The following is a 20,124-nucleotide window of genomic DNA, read 5'->3' as shown; positions in this document are numbered from 1 at the left end:
TGTTATTTTCATAGAGAAACTTCCGTTTGAGATGAGTTTCCACTAAGAATATCAGGCAAAATAATAATGCTAAAAAAGTACAAACGAAGGTTGTTGCAATTTCATTGGAGAGAATAAACCTAAAAAACCAAGGAACACAAGGTCTTTGTCTTCCAAAGTTTGTATAATTTGTATAAGCCACGTGGATCGAGAGTCCATTCACCACTCTTTAGACAGTACCTGCTTGAACATCTTTCCAAGTTTCACAAATATCTTCCAAAGATGTCTGATACCAACGTTTCTGAACTTAGAAAATTACCTCAGACCCGGGATTATCTTTCTACTTAACCACAACAACCTATAAAGTGCAGGTCTATATCCTTCCACTAAATCATGTGCACTTTTCTATCTTTGGGTATATCACCTAAACGAAAGGATCAACACTTTTTATAGATAGTATCGCACACAAATGCAGGACTAGAACAGTTTGTATCTTGTGGGCAGGGAGTGCTTGGTGAACAGATTAATAAGTTACTTTGTCAGTAACAAAAAGACATTACTATTTTTCACGTATTACGCATGTTTGGACTTTGTTCCATTAAATTGAACTGAGGTTTGATGCCCTTATAATACACTAACTCACATTCCAATACACTGTTTACCGAGAAACAAAGAAAATGTAGCTTACAGATAACATTGGTTAGACACATCTCGAGCAAATTTTATTGGCCTTCATCATAAAGAATGAGAACACCCCAAATCGACCACTTTACATTTCTAGAAAAGCAAATCATGAATTGAGCTTCATAGCTTTGGTTGCACTACTGATTTACTACGAATCGCAAACCCAGTCCACCATGATCTATCATGTAATCAGAACCAATCCAAATGTAAAAAGACATTAGTATTAAAGAATAAAGACTGGGCTATTCCAAAATTGCAGTTTCAGCACTAAAGGCGGCATAATACGAAATACAGAAAAGAAAATACAAGATCAACGCAAGGTTCGCAGCATCAACAAACACCAATAATCAAGCAACGTAAAATCCAGTTACGATGTAGAAAAACTGCATAAGAGTTCTTTGCAATACTCAACGGTTAATAGATTTACAACGGTTGACGATTCCCTACATTAGTGAAAAAAGGGCCTTGGATACTCACTGCACGTCTTCCCACCACCGAAATAAAGGAGGAAAAAAGACACATGGAAGACCTGTGTAGGACAAGATATTGGTGCCCTCAATAATGAAGTTCAAACACTGAGAAGGGATACAATTTAACATGATTACCCCTCATTTGCACCTTGGATACTCTGACAGAAACTTTGAAAATAAATGAGCTGGAAGAGGTAAATTTGGGGGACGGGAAAATTAAGAAAATTATTTCTCAGGAATGTCATACAAAAACAACTACTAAGGTCAAAGGCCCAAAATAGCAAACTTTTGAATTGGAGCATATCCACCCACGTTGCTGTATTAATATCTCCCCGCCTCATAGTGGCACTGTACAGTATTCCCACGTCCTCGATGCAACGCATAAGCAGAATTTACCCCCTTGTAGGTAAATTTCCTTCGTCTCAAAGCTCTATGTATGTAGTCAGAACCACTTACCCACCAGCAAATCTAGACGTCAAATGAAACAAATAATCTGCCTTCATGCATGAGTGAAAGCTTACGATCCATTTACAGCCATCTCTGGTGAGGACTTTGGGGCAACCAATGGTCGTTCCTCTCCACCCAATTGTATATTATCTGATTTTGCATGCAAGCAATCGGAAAAGCTTCTAGAGTCTTCAGCCTCTGTCTCTATGTGATTCTCTTCTCCTGCAATGTCGCTATTATCGGAACTGCTTCTAGAAATACTTTGTACATCTCCCTGATTATTTTCACTTGAGCCCATCCTCCCCTCAACTGTTCGAGAACTTGTCTGAATGCTGATTGATGTTTTCTTACTTGGTAGAGCAGCTTGGCTCAATGTTGAACACAAGGCAGCAAAGACACTATCTTTAGATTTAGAATTCTTTGATAACTTCTGTTTCTTCACAAGTTCAGGTTCCTTATCTTTTGAAGGTAACTTCCTCTTCAGCCTGAGAGACTCCAATACCCCATCATCATCCTCCGAAGTTTCAGGCTGCTTCCTTGGTGGTGGTTTGTAATCTTCATCGTCCTCATCATCTTCATAGTCAACCAATGACCTTGGACTGAAAATCAAGATGAACAAACAATTTTATGGCATATGGACTACAGAAAATTAAACATAATACTAAGAAACAGAAATCTACCTTAACTGTGAATAGCTTGAAGCAACTCCATTGGATAGATTAGGTTGCTGGTGACCCTTCTGATTCCGGGGAACAGATGCGGAAGCAATATCCTCCTCATCACTGATCAAATAATCGAAAAGCAAGACCCCATGCTAGTTATATAAGCAACTGAAAATCTCCTAGAATTATCAAGAAAGAAGATAATGTACCTGTCCTCGTTAAAGTATCGTTCTTCTTCTCTCTCCAGAGCACGCTCATCATTTCGTCTACGAAGGTCCACAACAGTAACGACATCTTTTGTCCCACCATTATCCAAACACTGCAAGCAAGCACATAAAATCAAGCCTGTGTTTCACCCACATGTCATGCTCAAAGAAAAAGGTTTACCTGCTCATATTTTACTTTCAGCGAGTGAATGGACGCCAAATACTCAAATTTCACCAGCTGATCCCAAAAACAATCAACTATGTATTTCAGCAATACTTTCAGATTCTCCTGTACAATGCAACGTATCAGCTCAACATTTCTTGAGGCACTTAAGATCCACAACACTTATTAAAGATTCACACCTTCCTAATAAACTCAAAAAGCTCCAGAACAGCAGAATGGAGCAGATTGTAGCGATTGCCGTTAGAAACAAAGGCATCAATGATTGGTTTGAGAACATTATTCCTAATAACATAATTTATCAATTGCTCTTCCTGCAGTTTAACACACCAAATTGTTAGATGATATAAAAGTAAAGCAGAGAAATGAACTGTTTTTTTAAGGAAAAACATTAACCTTGAAAATAAGGAACCATTCAATACAATTCACAAATCACGTGATTTTTACAATTATGATGAAGTATATTTAAATGAGAAAAACATTAAACTCTTTCCAGGCTTTTACAGCAAGTCAGTTTCATGATATACAGCTGCCATTGCAGATGTCATGGTGACAATACAAAAGACAGAACCCCCTAAATTGCCAAACCAGGCCATCAAGGCAGTTGACAAAACTGTGATATCTACCACAAAAACAAGTAAATTTCTTGCCTTCGTGCACCAGTTGGCATTATCTCCACAATTCATAATGAAACAGTAAAAGTTGTCCTTTATTTTCTTGCACTTGTGTCCAGATTTATTTCTCAATCACCTTTTATTTGGACAGATTTGAAACTTTTAACTTAGCTCTATCATAAGAATGTAATAACAGGCATTGGTCTACATATGGGAACAACACCCCCCCCCCCCCTTTGAACAGTAACATAATCAGATTAATTCTTCAAGTCATGGTAATTTAAACTTACATGGCGCGAGAGAATAGTTCGAACAAATCGGACAGCACCAACAACTAAGTATCTTTCTGCTCTCCGGGTCAATAGCAATATTTTTTCAAACACATTATTGAGAAGAAAGTTACACCTGAAAACAGCAAACCATAAACATAACTTTCATGCTTAACAGTACAAAATCAACTAATACTGAAGAGCAACAAGAAAGTACTTTATTCTGTAAGGATGATGTAGGACACAAAAGCATAGTAATTCACATATGTTTGATAGTATCTCCGGCTTTGTCCCATCCTGACGATGAGCACTTCGCCCAGGACCTACTGATTTGTCACTTTCATCAGCAGTATTTTCTGAAGGACAAGATGCTGTTATAACCTCAATCAATTGCCCCAAATGCCTCTCAAAGAATATGTCAATAATAGTGTCCCTCTGTCAGAGAAAACTAAAATGTCAATAAAACAAGTTCTAGTATTACCCATCATACAGACATAGAAATAGACTTCATCTTACATGAAACTTTAACCGACAAGTTTTTCCAACAATTCAGCAGATATAATATAAAATATAATTCAACATTCAAAATTTATCCCTGCACAAACAAAACTTAGTATGTTGACTTCAAAATGCAAAGCAAGAAAATTTGATATAACACCAGCTGATAAATTGAAAAATACTATTTCTATATCACGAAGTACAGCAGCATTTGCTTTCACATAGTCAAAAAGATTCTTAGATGACTTCACTGTCCAAATTAAAAGATAACACATCCACCTCCCTACTATAAATTAAATAAAATGTAACTGCTCCTAACTTTCTCCATAAACTATCAACATGACAGTCATCATATTCTAATAACCCCTTAAAACAGTTAGTATTACATGTTTTAGTATATAACTATCTGTCTGTTCCTACTGCCAATAACTATCATAGATGCCCTTAAATTTAAATTCCCAGTCACCTCCTGCTGAAAATCTGCCTTGTCCGTAAGGCTGAAAGTATGAAACTAATTCTTCCCCGGTATGTTTATCCACCTCGATATCAATAAACTCTCCATACTCATTTATTGTTACTGAATAATTTATTCAAGACAAGAAACATCTAGAATGCCTTGAAGGAATTAGAGAAAAAATCGGGAGGCACATCAGCAATTAAGTTTTGGAAATTCAAGACCCAATTAAACATAGCCAAGGCATCTGCAACCTAATAAACCTCACATAAAACATGATGGCAAATCCCGTGACCACCTTAAATTGATTAACAGGGTAACTTTAACCAAGGTGTAACAAGGGTACAAGTGACAAAATCTGTTAGCTAACAACCTCGGCAATCTGAGAATCCGAATAAATCACAATCTTACAAAAGCCTCTACACCAAGCCAATTCTAAACCATGAAAAATTCACAACTCTGCTGCACGTGTATAGAGCAACCTCCCAAGCTCACTGCAAACGCAGCCAAGAGAAAAACCATTATCATCTCGAAAGAGGTTTTTGTACCTGTATCAACAACCAATCCATCACAATAGATATCTCCCATTGTTTGTAAGACAACCTCACCATCTTCATTTAGGGCTTCAGTATCTCCCAAATCACTCATCTTAATTGTTTCTCTTTCACATTGATGCAACAGATGGAATTTTCCATCAATTGTTAGTATGTTAAATGGGGCTTTACACACCAAAATTGCAACCACCTCCATCTATTTTTTGCCCACAAATGCCAAAGTTGAAATATTTCTGTTAAGTGAAAATCCTTATGTACCCAGTCCAGAATTGTGATATTTTCCCGTCATCCCAATTACTGCACCCTTCAGATGAGGCAGTTCCAGAACTTGAGAAAGTTATACATGCCAATTCTCACCCTTCTCGGCTTCCCTTTAATGGCCTCACTGCAGTGCTTAAACTGCTACATGTGAACTCAAATGGTTGCTTAAGGAATTGAGGTTTGGTATGTTTCATTGATCATAATCGGCTTGCCTATCATATTGCCTCATTCAATATCCCATGATCACCAAATATATTTCAATAAATTGTGAATTTATTAGGTAGAAGATCTTAATAGAAAATAATATTACAACTAGCTTTGTAAAATCAAATGAACAATTGACAAATGTATTCACCAAGTCATTAAGAGGACCTCAAATTGCTTGTACACACATAATTCTTGTCTCCTCCAGCTTGAGAGAGGGAGTGAGAATTACGAAAATAGGTCAAATGTGTTTACATCTTGGGTTTCATCACTTATGTACTCCAGTCAAGTGTCTAATTGACATGGATCCACTCAAATGTTCTCTCCTTTTGTCAAGAAAAAATTACAACTCCATAAAATTTTTGCTTAGTTTTCTCTCTCAAATATCAATTCTTAACATATTTAATAAAGTCTAGCTGCTCTTCACTTTCTCCCTGAAACTGTCAACATGACTGTTACTATTCAAATTTTTCTAATAATATACAACTCCAAATGAAATTTGTTATTATACATTTTAACTTGTAACTTCCCTTTTTTCACTTTTTTTAGACAACTCGAAAGAGAAGCTCGTCAGGTCAATAATCACACTCTGTTCACACGATCACGGTTCGTCAACAAGGAAAGAAAAAAGACTTGGTTCCCATTAAAATACTTCAGCCTGACTTTTAATTTTAACTGACTAGATTCTCCAATGATTAAATATACTATCAGTTAGAACACAACATTGAAATCTAGAAAAGAAAAGGCAAACACATACTCCAAATGAAAAGCTACCACCACCAGTAAGGTCTAAAATGCACCCTCCCCCCTCATACATGTTATTAATTTTTATTGAAGTATAACTATAGCAAGCAAAGAAATTCATCACAATAAAATACCACCATAAAAAAGTATATAAATGTAAAATTTAAGTCAAAGAATTGAGTTTTAATAAATTTTTTATCAAAGATGAGGCACTAAAAATTAACAACTACAAAGGAACACAGACATAAATATATCAGTCAAGAAAAATATGGATCATACAACAAGAAGTTCCAAGCAGCAAGGTAAGAATTGATAGGCTCCAGAAAATAGCAGAAATCATGAACCTGAGATCCAGACAATGTGCATGAGTCCAATAAATTGCGAAGAATTTCAAGAAACTGGCAGTGCATGTTCTCTTCAAAATCTGTTAGCATTCCTTTAACCTGTGTAAAAGTAATAAATATGAAATGGGCTAGCCTTCCCAATAAACCATAACTAGATATATAACAAATCAACTAGTAAATATAGAAACTAAGTGGATAGTATCCATAAATCACATATGGTGGGCGAGTCCATTGTATCAAATAAAGGGTATCCATAACATTGCTGTAACTGATTTAGTTAGTTAGTTGCCTGTTACAACCATTGTGATTAGTTGTTACACGGTCAGTTCGTTACAACTCTTTTCTCTTCAATATTATGCCTCCCAATAATTAGATTTTAATTAGTTCCAGAGTAAGGACATGGTGTGGCTGCTTTATCTAAAGGTAGTGGATACAACACAAGTAGTTTGTAATAAAAATATGTAAATGCTCAGATAAAAACAGACTACTCAAAATTCAATACATGTTATTAATTTTTATTTTTTAACAAGAAAAGGTCATGAAGACACAAACATAATCTAAAGCATAACTAATTAAAGTTACAACAAACTTCAGAATCGTTTTGATAACTTATTTAAACAAATATGTATTAAATTTCAGAATTTTTCATATTCCCAGAAATGCAATCAAAAACGCAGAAGCATTACAGTTTCATTAGTTTGTGCACGCGAGAGTATGTACGTCGGCAACTGCATTTTTCCACACTAAATTTAAAACCAAGGAACTATATATTATCTCCCCCAAATTGGTTTGAACTAAACTCAAAGAAACATCACTGCAATGAATCACTTAACAGGTATCCTACTTATTATGGATTTCCAGCCACTTATGTATATCTGGAATTGGAACATCTGATTGGGGCTTTATATCTCACAGGAAAACAGAACAATCTGCAACCCATAGATGCGGCAGAGTTAAAGAATAAGTAGAAAGTTTAATAGAAGAATAATGAACCAAGGATTAGATCAATGGAAAGAAGGCCTCTTCTAATCCTTATCAATGTGGTTGTCAGTCAGAGCCAGAATTTCCCCAAGTCAGAAATGAAACAATATTCAAATTTCAAAAAGTTCATTTACCGATTCTAGGAAGAACTGAATTTTCAAATCTTGAGTTGCTTCCAAACGCAGGATTCAGAAACCAATTCCACTGAACTGAACTATCCTACTCGGATGATTTTAAAATTGTAAGATGTCCTTTAATCTTTAAACAATACCAATTTCAAGGATATTTAGGGCTTCTTTAATAGCCGTCAGCAAAAACAGTTTTTAGGTTTTGCAACTAAAAAAAAGTTTGACATAATACTTTTATCAACTATTTTAAAAAACGAAAAAACTTAGTATAGTACCATAGGTAACATAGATATTGTTTTCCAATCATATTTAGAGTTTCACCTCAGTAATATGTGATACATTTAATAAACTTTAAGTTATCAAAGTAAAACTCCAAATTTGATTGGAGAACAGCACTTATGGTATCGCAGATACTGTACGTAAGTTTTGTACTATTGAAAAAATAGAAATCAGAAAAATGTCTTTAAATTGAAAAAAAAAAAACACATCTGCAACCTCAAACTGTCAAACAGATTTTTTTTCTTTTTCAAAAAAATTGTAAAATTATTTTGCAAAACAGTTTAGAAAAACCAAAAAAAAAACACAATCAAACTTCACTATAGGTTTCAAAGCTTGAAAACTTCAGATTCCTTTCTACAGTAACTGTTGAAAGTTAATGCTACCAAAACAGCCCTCTGATTAGTCATTACTTTCTTTCCTTTGGTTTTGAACCTTTAGTAAGACTATATAACACACCTTGTATTCATTCTTTGATGTCTTACATCAGTTTTACCATCATAGAATACACATATTTGTCCTACAACAGTTGGCAGCACTAATAGGAGAAACAAACAAAACACTCCACTAAACCACTGACTTCTGGTTTTAGAATTGCAGTTTAGCAATAGAGAACACTATATATAGGTTCACCTATAAGCTTTTTTATCTCTGATAAATCTATGTATATGAATGTCACAGAAGAAATATGTGAACTCAGTTGCATACAAAACATACCAAAAGTCCTAGAAGAGCAAATCCTTCCTGTCGAACAAAATAGGATCGCAAGAGATTAGGATCTTGATTCAAGAAAAGAATGAGGATATCTGTGCTGCAACCATCACAGTGATTTCATATTAGAAAGCAATCATATGGAATGTACAAAATATAATAATCAAGTGAATTTTACACAAATCAAAATGACAAGTGAGCAATACCCAGTTAGCACAAGCTTCTTGTCTTGACTTTGTAAGACATCGGTGACAACGTCAAAGATGCCTTCATTCATTAGATCCCTGCATACATTCAGAATTTGAAATCAAAAATGGGATTAAATAAGTGCCCGGATCTAGAATAAATAAATGGCAATACAAATGTAATCAGCATGAGTCAGTTACAAGTATTACGAGTCAGAAAAGTGTAGTAAAAAATTACCTACAATAGTTTCATTTAAAAGCTACTACAGACATGACTTATCACAGTGTATCAAAAGTTTGCTAGATAAGTTGTGATATGGCATGTAAAAGCTTGCTAATGAATAGACTACAAAAATACCATGCCGAGTGTGCAAATTGTTATTCAGGTTTTCTACTAGGGCTTAGTCAAAAAAACCATAATTAGGCTCACCGTCACATACTTCATAGAAGACTAAGGAAAAATGTTTTCCACTAAAAGCTACTGAATAACTCTAAAACAAATGGAAGGAAAGATAGCAGCATATGTTCATTTAATATGCTAAACCAAATTCATTCTTTAAGAGACAAGTAGAAAAACCAGCTATCTCATGAAACCATTCAAATGTAACATACCTAAAAAGCCGAAGCTGCTGGACCATCTGCAAGCTCTTGCTCAAACTACAAAATTCATGCAAGAAATAAACCTGTTCACACCACATAAGAGGAGAACATTATTTAGAATAAGAATCTATGGGAAATTATGAGCATCAAACAAGGCAGTATTTGCCCAACTATAGAAATATAGCCATACAAGATAGCATATAACCTCAATATATATGATAATCACTACATAGACATGATTCATTTTAAAGAAAGTAAACCATTGACCCTATTCAGATAGCAAGGTCATCTACGAAGTTACTATGCTGCATATTGATTTACATGCCTATTTTGGAAGAAAAGGAATGTGAAGAATAAACAAAGCACTTCACTATTTTCGTTTCATTTGTGCTGAATGGCATCATTTGATCAATTTAATCAAAATTTCCAAGGGAGATAAGCCCTTGTTGTTGCTGCTTGTTGTACTTACATGTAAGACACAAGAACCTACAAGTATTTGCACTCGTACATGCTTGACAACCAACCTACAGCATAATGCAATTACAAACATACTTGCACTTATGTTTTACTGTGACTGTAGCAAGCAACAACGAAAACAACATGACTGCAAAAGGCCTTGCACCATGACAAACCCTTTTGTCAGGGGTAGTTTGCACTAGTTAAATCTGGTTCACATGCACATGCTTGCACTTATAAGTTATATCTGACCATTATGACTACAATATGCAGAAGGATTGGAACCCAAGAATATCCAGTGGGCTCAGACAATTTGCACCAGTTCAATTCAGTTTATGTATGGATTGATGACATCACTGTCGATTCATTAGCACACCCGGTCCAGTATCTAAACGGAACCGGTCATTGAACTGTTTCATAGTCAAACCAGTTCAGCAGGCCAAGCTTAGTCGGGTTTAGTAGCATTGGTTACAACCACTGCAACTAAAAACACTTTAGATTACATGGTTTCACTTTATAGCAACACATTCTTCAATTGTTTGAACTTAACAGGTTCGTATACTTGGTTTTGTGATCAAGCTGAAGACTGTAGAATAGGAAAACCTTTACTAGAGTAGACAGTAGCCAGCAACAAAGGACATGCATTGTTCAAGGAAATCTGAAAGTGAAGCACAAGGTGTTCCACACCAGTAGTACTTACATTGATTAACTATAGAAAACATGACTCAAGACAAACTATATTTTCCAAAGTTTTTAACCATATAAGCTGATTAGGGGGAGTAAATGAAACAGAAATAGACCATTTACAGGGATTCTATTTCTTTTACAAGTGAAAATGTAAAATTTAACCAGATAAGACCATATGACTGAAAATGTGTAATAAGATACATCATCAAGCAGGAACAAATTCAAATATGATATAACATCATGATGGAATTGTACAGTAGCACTGCTGTATATAAGTTTGTTTATTAGATGAGGGGTCATAATAGGGATGGAAAGGGAAAGAACCCAAACTCAAGGGATGGTGATCTATGTCTACAGTACAAAATGCAAGTGGAAGGGAATGTTATGAAAAATCAATCCCCCTCAATCACTCATATCATAGTAGTAAGAGATCAGGCCCACAAGGAGGAACAGCTTTCTTATGAGTATAAAAAAGGAAAAGCAGATAAAACAATATCTTCAACAAGGCTTACCAAATTCTTCTTGGATTCTTGAGTTGTGGTGCCTGATTTTAACCTAGCAAACAACTCCTGGATAAATGTACTGTCATCCTTCAATGAAGAGACAACCTAAAAAAAACAGCGCAAAAAACATAAAGACAACATTCACAAAACTAATGATATGTCTCCATTCTTTTACAACCAAATCTTACATAGGCATTGTTTGAATGTATTATGGAGTTAAGATTTGCACCAATACCCTCATCCAATAATCTCGCCAGAACAACATCCTGAAAGTGAGAAGGGAAGGTAAAAATCATATTGAAGAGGAAAGCAATCAGCCATGAAAGCATAATAATGAAAACCCAAACCTTCAAAAAACCAACTCTATATGTCTGATGTATCTTTGACAGCACAACAGGATCTTTTATAGGTATAGCCTACAAGAGAAAACAGGCAACATATTATTAGGAACAAAATTCCTATGACATCTACAGAGTAAAGATCCACCTAACTTGCAGCTCTCCAAAAAATAAAAAAGAAATAGCATGTCATACCTCCTTAAAAACAACATGCTCCTTTAAGAATTTCCGATGATGTTGAACACGGGGAAGCTCTGGATCATCTGCATATTGCTAAAACAAGTGGTTCAGAAATTGTCTAAATCACTTACATCAAATTTAAACCTCTATTAGCCCTAAATTCTACCAACAAATTATTATAAAATATTAAAGCAAAACAACAGAGAATAGACATGAAATAAAGATTAAACACTTACACTCGAGGGCACCAATAATGTCCACTATAAAGTCATCACTAAAAATTCTCTCAAAAATTGCTGGACTATTTAGCAAAACTGCAATGCAGAAACATATCACTAGAATTAATGAAACATAATTGACAAAATCAGGATCCAAATAAAAATGGTGTAAAATTGAATACTGACCAATCCCTTTGACTATTTTGAAAATCATGTGAAGGCCATCAATATTTTCCAAGTCTTCGCACATTCTGAATACTTCCATCAGCTTCTGAAAAAACTCTTGCTGCAATATAAACACCAATTAAAAAGAATGCACACACATATATACTAGAAGAGTAGGGGGTGCAGCTCAATGTGACAGCATGATATGATAGCACAACTATGACATGCATTATATGAACAACTATGATGTTAAAATTAGAGTGAGTCTGATTATATATAGGAACTGGGATAAAGACTGTCCTGGGTCTGTCATATGCACCATTACAGTAAACTCTCTAACCAAAACATCAATAAAAAAATCTATAAATCATTGTACGAAAAGCACAGGTTTGCAATCAAAGATTGAGACTTAAATGAATGAGAGGAGAGATCACCAAATTATGCAAATTGAAGGTCACCAGTGTACCCAATGAAGACAAAACATGCACAATTACCAGAATTTTATGTTAGCTTACATCACTTAATATTAGTTCTGTAAGCCGCAATTGATCTGCAAAGCCAGTGTCAACCACAGTCTGCAAACCAAAAGAAACAAACAATGAAAATATATTAAGTTATAATGGTATGCATGCGTGTATAGTTACTATTCTAGAAAGATATAAACAAAAAATGTTGGAGATCCCACATTCACTATAAATATAACCAATTTATAATATACAAATGGGTGCAAACCTCTCCTTACAAGCTGGTTTTGTTATATTATGTTAGGTTTAAAGACCCACTTTTTAAGAAAAACACAGTAAGATTAACATCATGTCCAAACCTTTAAAATCAAAGGAAGTGTTGACAGCTCAACAGCAGGCAACTCCCTTGGTTCACTATTGACACTGTGAAATGGCTCACCTGATATCCAGCATAAATAATCAAACTTAGTCAATAAACCCATAAACAAGTACATAAACAACCCAATCAGCAGTATATATTACATTCCTTTGTTGCAGAAGCTAAAACTAGCTCGTGGGAAATAATTTGCGTAGGTGATCTTTTGAACTCTCAAATATTGACACAAAACAGAAGCACATCCTACAGAGAGCTAGCTAGTAATGAGATTAAATTTGCATTACTTACTATTTAATGTATTAAAATGCATATTCCTCTGCACGTTGCAAATATGGTCCCTAAACAAAACATGTATGTTAATTAAGCTCAATATATAGCAGCAGAAACAAAACCCAGAAAAACGCAACTTAATAGACAATCATAAGTTAAGTTTTAAACCATATGTAAGAGCAACCACTAGGCTCTTGAAAACTAAGTGCCAGTTCTGTAGCATATTCTGGATCTCTCCATGAGATGATTGTATCTGAAGAACAAAAAGCATCCATCAAACTGATAACACAACAACCCCTTATTTTCAAGATAAATATGAATGACAATTTCCCCTTATTGAGAAAGAGAGGGAGGAAGCATAAAAGCTACCAACTACCTTCTTGTTTCCTATAAATATCATCAGAACTGATCCGATGCAAAAGTATGGTCTCATTATCATCTTCATCATAAACAAATAAGCCCAGCTCTTCTGATCGCTGCATTAAGATTTATACTTCAATTATTTTCAATGCAAGGAATCTCAAAGTTTGTCTAATAAAAGAGAAAAGGAAAAAAAAAACAGGTATAAATTATATGCATTTACATGCAGTAATATCTAATGAGAACATATTTTGTTAATACCCAAACCATATTACTCTACATCACAAATATTTTATCGTGGGGAAATCTGAAGATGAACTGGTCCTCAGATATTACAAGAAAGCAGAGTTCACCAATAAAATTAATACTTTCACCAATTCTTCAAAATAATGTGTATTTAAAAAGAGATAATTTTTTAACTTCCTGATTCAATGACAGATAAAAGGCTCCATGGTAGTTTAAATCATGCACCAGATCAAGGGGTTATGCAATTCAACAATCTTCAGTGTCTTATGTGAGCTGTCTTGCATGCAGCATCTGAAATTGGTGAAATTGACATGCTGGATTATGTAATCAGTCCATTCATTAGCTATTATGGTTTAGCCCGCTTCACAGACAGGATTATAGCATAATTGAGGTTTAAGAAGATAGTTCACATATAATTGAAGGTGCAAAGGCTTTTGACATAAACTATTTTATAGTCTAATCTCCATTTAAGACTAACAGTCCACCCATGTGATCATGGTGCACCCAACTTTCTTCCATTCAAAATCCTTCACATGTTGCAGACTATTTTATTAACCCTCAACAACACTATAATCTAGGTGTGACTATATGAATACATTGTCTGACAAGGATGGGGTTGATCCTGAAAACAACATAAGGTTTGATATCCAACTTGACATTTAGAAGGACCAACTCAGTTTGGTGGTCCTTTATCAAGAATGATAGTTTAAAAGATTCCAACAAATTGGTGGGACCATGGGAGTCTTATGGAGATGAACATTCGTATTTTCAAAAAGTTAATTGGAAATTAAGCTTGACATGTATACTTGCAATTCCTCTTGGTGTGAACATAACTGAGTTTCAATATGTTAACATTTTGAAAACAGTGAACATTACAATCCTCTGTTAGTCTTTTTAAAATTACCTACTACTCTAATCTTTTTCATCTTAAATCTTAATTCCATTTGCTTTTGTTTAGGTCCACACCAAAAGAGAAACTGATCAAAGCAAGAATCAGTGAATGGTGTTGTATTAACTATGCTAAATCAATAATGGTCAAAAAAGGCAAGTTAGGAAAGGGAATGATCTTGAGCAAGCAAAATCTAGATGATGTTACATCCAACAATGACTCAATTGTGGAAAATGATGATGGAGACAACAAAGTTTCGATGTGGACAACTTGGATGGGGATGCTCCAAATTGAAGATAACAACACAGTTCAAGACAAAGGTGCAAAGAACATCAGTGATGCTGCTAATTGGAGAATTAGGATGATGGACCAAACGAATATCAAATGGAAGGTCACTTTTTTTACTATAACAACATTTTAGATATGATAATATATATATATATATATATATATTTATTTATAGACTTTAATTTGTGTTCTTGAGTTTCAAAAACGTCATACTTTGAGTTACTAGCTTCGAGTTATAACCTTATAGATTATGAACTTAAGTTTATGCAAGTATTTTCCAATGACTTGAAGTCTGTGTTTTCTTATTAATCAAACATATGTATGTGTGTGTATAAGATCAATAGATCATGAATTTGTAGGATCTTAGGATCTTATGATCAAAAGCTTTTTTACCACTAGGTGTAGCAAGCTACTCGGATTAACTGATGCCATTAACCAAGCTGTCATATCACAAATTAAAGCTTCAAAGAATCAAACAAGACTTACAAACCTCTAGATAATCAACAGTGACATGACCAGTACCCTGGTCATCCCATTTCCCTTCATCATTCAGTCGATATACCTTGACACGCTGAAATCCAATTAGGAGATAGATTAAGTAAAAAGAAATTATCATACTTCCTTCATAACCACATACTATAGCAAAGCAATACAGAAGCAAAGGTTGATAAGAGCATATTGCATGTCAGAAATTCAAAATACACAAATTGTATTACAATATTACAATATAAGTACAAACAAAACCAATAAACTACATGCATACATCTTAAGCAGACAACTGCTGTCTCGTGAAAATATTATTCATGTTATTGAATCTGTGAAATTTAAATTATAATGAATTGATTAAAAAAACAATGTAAATGCTTTGCTATAAAGAATGTGAAGCAACTAGCAGATGAAAAAAGGCCAAAAAGGAAAATGTTTTGTATGAGCCAAATAAAACAAGAATGCCCACACTTCCAAAATTGGAACGAGCAAAGAAGAAAGGAAATATAAACTGAAATTATACAGTATTATGAAATAATCTTTCTTCCAAGTTGATAGTAGTTAATAAGCATGAAGCACTGAAAATCAATATTATCATTATTATGCATCCTCAGTCCAAAACTATTCATTTCCTGTCTTCAGTTCTGAAGACCAAGTGGATAATGTTTGGGCTTCCTAATTTATCAACAAACACCATTTGCAATAAATTCTCTCAAAAAAGTACTCAGGTATCTTTTCAAGTTAAGCTGTAAATATCAAAGGAGACAATTTTGTTATTTTCAAATAGTCCTAACTGTTTGAGTAAATTGGCACGAGAAAAAATGTTACTGAAATGTAAAAAAAAGTTTGAACATGCCTCACATGAGAACACGAACACCATTTGAACTACTTTCCTCAGTTGTACTAAGGGAGTGTTTTGCAATAAAACCAACATTCAAGCACTGAAAAGATAAATATAATACTACTGGGTACCAATATTTTAATATATTTAATTAATAGTTTATTACATCAAGCTTCCCGTTCTACTCAATGCAGGACTCAAAGGATACTGAATGTCGTATTCTGGATTTTGTTAATACTTACTTAAATTCTAATATAATCAGAGTTTGAACATACCTAATATGAGAATACTAATACCAGATAGGATCTTCTTTCCTCACTTGTAATGAGAGTGTTTTGCAATATAAAATCAGTTTTATTAGTTTACAACAATTGAATTTTGATTATTAATGAAATTGATTGATAAATTCTTAAAAAAGGTAAACTAAACAACTGACCACTACTCATGAGCAGAACAAGTAGCTTAAGGAAAACGAGCCAAAAGACAAACAACTACATAAAAATCCAATTAAAATTCCACAGAAACAATAAAAAACGGATATATGAGTATATTTTTAGAGGTAAGTAGGATCCCATTAATCACTAGGGAAACAATCAACAATATTAAGAACACACTATCAAGTATCCTGTTATGAGTCTCATATTGAGTAGGATAGGAAGCTCAATGTACCAAACTAATAATTAAGCCATGAGACTCCACCTAATGAACTAGTCTTTCCGATTGGCTTCTCTTGATGTGCTTAAGGTATTACAATTCACGTCAAAGATTGATACAGTGAACTGCGTATAATTTCAACTCCGAAAAGAAGGTGGTACCAAACACAACACCGCAAGCTGAATACAGGGTATTAACAATCAAAAGGTTGAAAAAAGTAAAAAGGGAAATGAGTGCAAGTAACTCGCTGGAAAAAAAAATGCTTTGTACATTTAGTGACCACCAACCAAGCTAACAGCGACAAATCATAAGAAGACCATAAATTGGAGCACAAAACCATAACTAGCCCACTGCGCAGTGACAATACAACAACTGCCCAAATTCTAACCCCTCCTATAAAAATTCAAACGGAAAATACTATCCAACCAAATTGCAGCCAAAACTCTGGGATCTATAAAAAATTCATTTCAGGCTCAAATAAGTCAGCGCATATTCAAGTATCTCAAATCAAACATTCCAACACTGCTGGATCCTTGTCTAATAACTACAGCTCAAAAGAGCATGGCCCAACCGTGATAACCTCCAAGACAAGGTCTGAAAGCAAAAACTATATTCTTACCCTTCATTTCAATTTCTAACATCCTAATTCCAGGGGACAGTTTCCAATAAATTATAACCCGATATTGATATAACAAGAAGTGTATATCTAGCCTACTTGCTTGGATACTTTAATTGGCACCGAACAATCCCAATTCTCCAATACCAAAAAGGACCGAACCATGTTTCAATTGGTAACCAGTCCTAGACGATTCAAAGTCAATACCTTATGTGATGAACTTGCTACAATACAAACCACACAAAAGCATAAGGATCCGTCACTACAAAAAAAAACGGATTGCATACAACATAGAAACTTCCGAAATAAGTTGTTTAAGAAACCACGCAAAGGAGGAAGCACGACAGGACCGAACAAATTAAATCGAAACGCGAAGTCCAAACAACATCGAAAAAGCGAAAAAACTGCAGAGACTATATTCTAGGGAAAACATAAGGTTTCAAATTACAATAGAGAAGCTTGCCTGCATCGAATTAGTGTTAGCCTGTGATTTCTCCGGCGCTCCCATCGCAGCTCCTCGAAATTGATGCAAGAACGGGCACACTCAATCTTGGGGGCTTCGAATTAGGGTTTTTGAGGAGAAGGAGAATGAGAAGGAAAACTATTACAGCAAAAGAAGTAAGTTTCGCGGGATCAGCAGGAAACCCTAACCGCCATCAACATAGCAGCGTGCGTGAACTTTCTCCTCTCCCTCCTCTCTCTCTCTCTCTCTCTTCTCTCTCTCCCCTTAAATATTTTTCTCTGTGCAAGACTGTCCCCGACCTTCGATTAAGCAAATAGAGAAGTGCAAAACTCTTAACGTATTGAATTAATAGCGTGGAATCACGTTAATGCCCTTTTAGGTTTCGCAAAAATTACTACTGGACCATTGACTTCAGTGCGATCCGTGCGATTGCGCGCTTCTTTCTTTCGCAATTTAATCACATGGCATAGCTATTAGGACTGTTTGGAATTTTGGAAAAACTATAAAAAAAAACGATTAACCGAGCGAACGCAGACCGTTTACACGGTCACGCTACTATGGTTCCTGTGTTTTCAACTTTCACGTCACTGCTCCTTTACCTTTGCGAAAAAAATAGGACTGCGTGAAAAAATGAAAACTAAAATAAATAATAAATCATTTAAAATATAACTGATTTGTTTCTATTTCTTCAATTAAAAAATACATATTATGACTTTTTCACTTAATTATAAGTTAATATATATATATATATATATATATTATTTATACTTTTTAAAATATTTTTAATATTTTTTATGTATATAAATTATTAATTAAGATTATTTATCATATATGTTAAGAGTGATCAAATCTAGTTATCCTTAAAACTATATCAATTAAATATAAGAAGAATCATATATTCTTCTATCATGAGTTAGAACCATGTTAACAAAGTAGTATTTTTTTTTTAGAAAATTATATGAGCAATGAACTATGAGGATGGATTAAGGTAGGGTTTAAGAAACTAACAACCAAATAAGTGAATAACTTAGTTCACAACAATACTTTAGACTAATATTTTTATAGGTTAAATTTAGAATTATCTAATATTTATTTGGCATCACAAATGTTAGATAGTAGGGTTTTTTTAACTAAAAGATAATTTATATTATTGAAAAAATAATTAATTAAAAATATATTAATAATTTTAATCATAAATAATCAACTACCTACTTACTTCAAATAACTTTTGACTGTAATATTGTTTTTTCAAATAAACTTGACTGTAATATTGTTTTTCAAATAACTTTTGACAGTAATATTGTTTTTCAAATAACTTTTGACTGTAATATTATAGTGTATAATGACAAGTTTGGTATATATATATATGTTTGTGTGAGAGAGATAAAATCAATGTCCACTTTTATGGTTATGAAAGAATTTTAACGTATGTATGTTTCTTTTAATATAACTTAAATAATTATAAATTTGTAAAATATTCTATTTATATCTATATATAAAAAGGATTTCCTTTTTCTTTTTAACCATTCTTTTGGTGTACATGTCTACTTTTTCATTTTATCTTTATATTAATGTTTTATTTTATTATTTTAAAAATATATAATAAGAGGTTTTTGTCATTTTATTATTATCTTGGACATTTCTATCATTTTCTTTTTTTGGTATTCACTCTCATTTTTCAATTTATTTTTCACAAGTCACCACAAATGTAAACCTACCCACGTTTTGTTTTTTGCGTTTCAGTTTCAAGTATTCACATAGCATTTGTTGTTTATTTCTTCATTATTTTCCCCCTAAATCTTTTTTTTATTAAAGACTCAAATGTTTTTTTTAACAAGAGGCACTAAAATGATTGTTTTATTAACATTAACCATTCACTACTTCTTTTTTGTCTTCAAAGATAATTTTTTTGAAGTCTTTAAAACTAAAAAGAGATAAATGCTTTATTAAACTTATTTACATGTTTTTGTTTAGTTCTCAGACTTTTTGGATACCAATGTGTAGAAGTCATTAATCCAGAAGATAAAGAAGACTCAAAGAAGGAACACAAATATGAAGATGGAAACAAGAGTGTTTATTTATTTATTCTCATTGACTGTTTTATGGAAAGAAAAGAGATGGTTACTGCGAAGATGAAATCACATATTTGTATTTGATCAAATGTAACATCAT

General features: G+C 33.7%; 1 protein-coding gene across 4 annotated transcripts; it reads right to left on the bottom strand.

The window, feature by feature from the left end:
- Window positions 1-1,007: 1,007 nt before the first annotated feature.
- Window positions 1,008-18,518, bottom strand: LOC137807001 (uncharacterized). Of its 4 annotated transcripts, none has more exons than XR_011080456.1 (24): window positions 17,953-18,271; window positions 15,383-15,463; window positions 13,486-13,585; window positions 13,278-13,362; window positions 13,128-13,177; window positions 12,823-12,902; window positions 12,515-12,574; window positions 12,021-12,120; window positions 11,853-11,930; window positions 11,632-11,699; window positions 11,446-11,514; window positions 11,287-11,364; window positions 11,108-11,203; window positions 9,465-9,535; window positions 8,874-8,951; window positions 8,674-8,762; window positions 6,572-6,670; window positions 3,730-3,947; window positions 3,534-3,648; window positions 2,812-2,943; window positions 2,630-2,737; window positions 2,452-2,561; window positions 2,261-2,362; window positions 1,008-2,179 (listed from the first exon to the last, which is right to left on the bottom strand). XR_011080456.1 is itself a non-coding variant. In XM_068607411.1 (24 exons), the coding sequence occupies exons 1-24, from the start codon at window positions 17,995-17,997 to the stop codon at window positions 1,651-1,653; spliced, it is 2,646 nt and encodes an 881-aa protein (XP_068463512.1). In that variant the 5' UTR covers window positions 17,998-18,518; the 3' UTR covers window positions 1,008-1,650. The 4 variants fall into 4 exon arrangements, 2 of the variants coding, with proteins under 2 accessions (XP_068463512.1, XP_068463513.1); XR_011080457.1 differs by having other exon boundaries at window positions 2,267-2,362; XM_068607411.1 differs by having other exon boundaries at window positions 8,674-8,767; window positions 17,953-18,518.
- Window positions 18,519-20,124: the final 1,606 nt, after the last annotated feature.

Source organism: Phaseolus vulgaris, chromosome 3 (genome assembly GCF_000499845.2).
Source record: "Phaseolus vulgaris cultivar G19833 chromosome 3, P. vulgaris v2.0, whole genome shotgun sequence".
Lineage (NCBI taxonomy): Eukaryota > Viridiplantae > Streptophyta > Magnoliopsida > Fabales > Fabaceae > Phaseolus > Phaseolus vulgaris.
This window is presented reverse-complemented; position numbering and strand designations above follow the sequence as displayed.

Excerpts from the sequence above, each read along its gene's own strand:
- LOC137807001 (XM_068607411.1), bottom strand. The coding sequence starts at position 17,997 with ATGGGAGCGCCGGAGAAATCACAGGCTAACACTAATTCGATGCAG. Across the intron at positions 13,363-13,485 it reads TATTTATAGGAAACAAGAAG|ATACAATCATCTCATGGAGA; the intron begins GTAGTTGGTAGC and ends TTTGTTCTTCAG. Across the intron at positions 11,931-12,020 it reads CAAAATAGTCAAAGGGATTG|TTTTGCTAAATAGTCCAGCA; the intron begins GTCAGTATTCAA and ends TCTGCATTGCAG.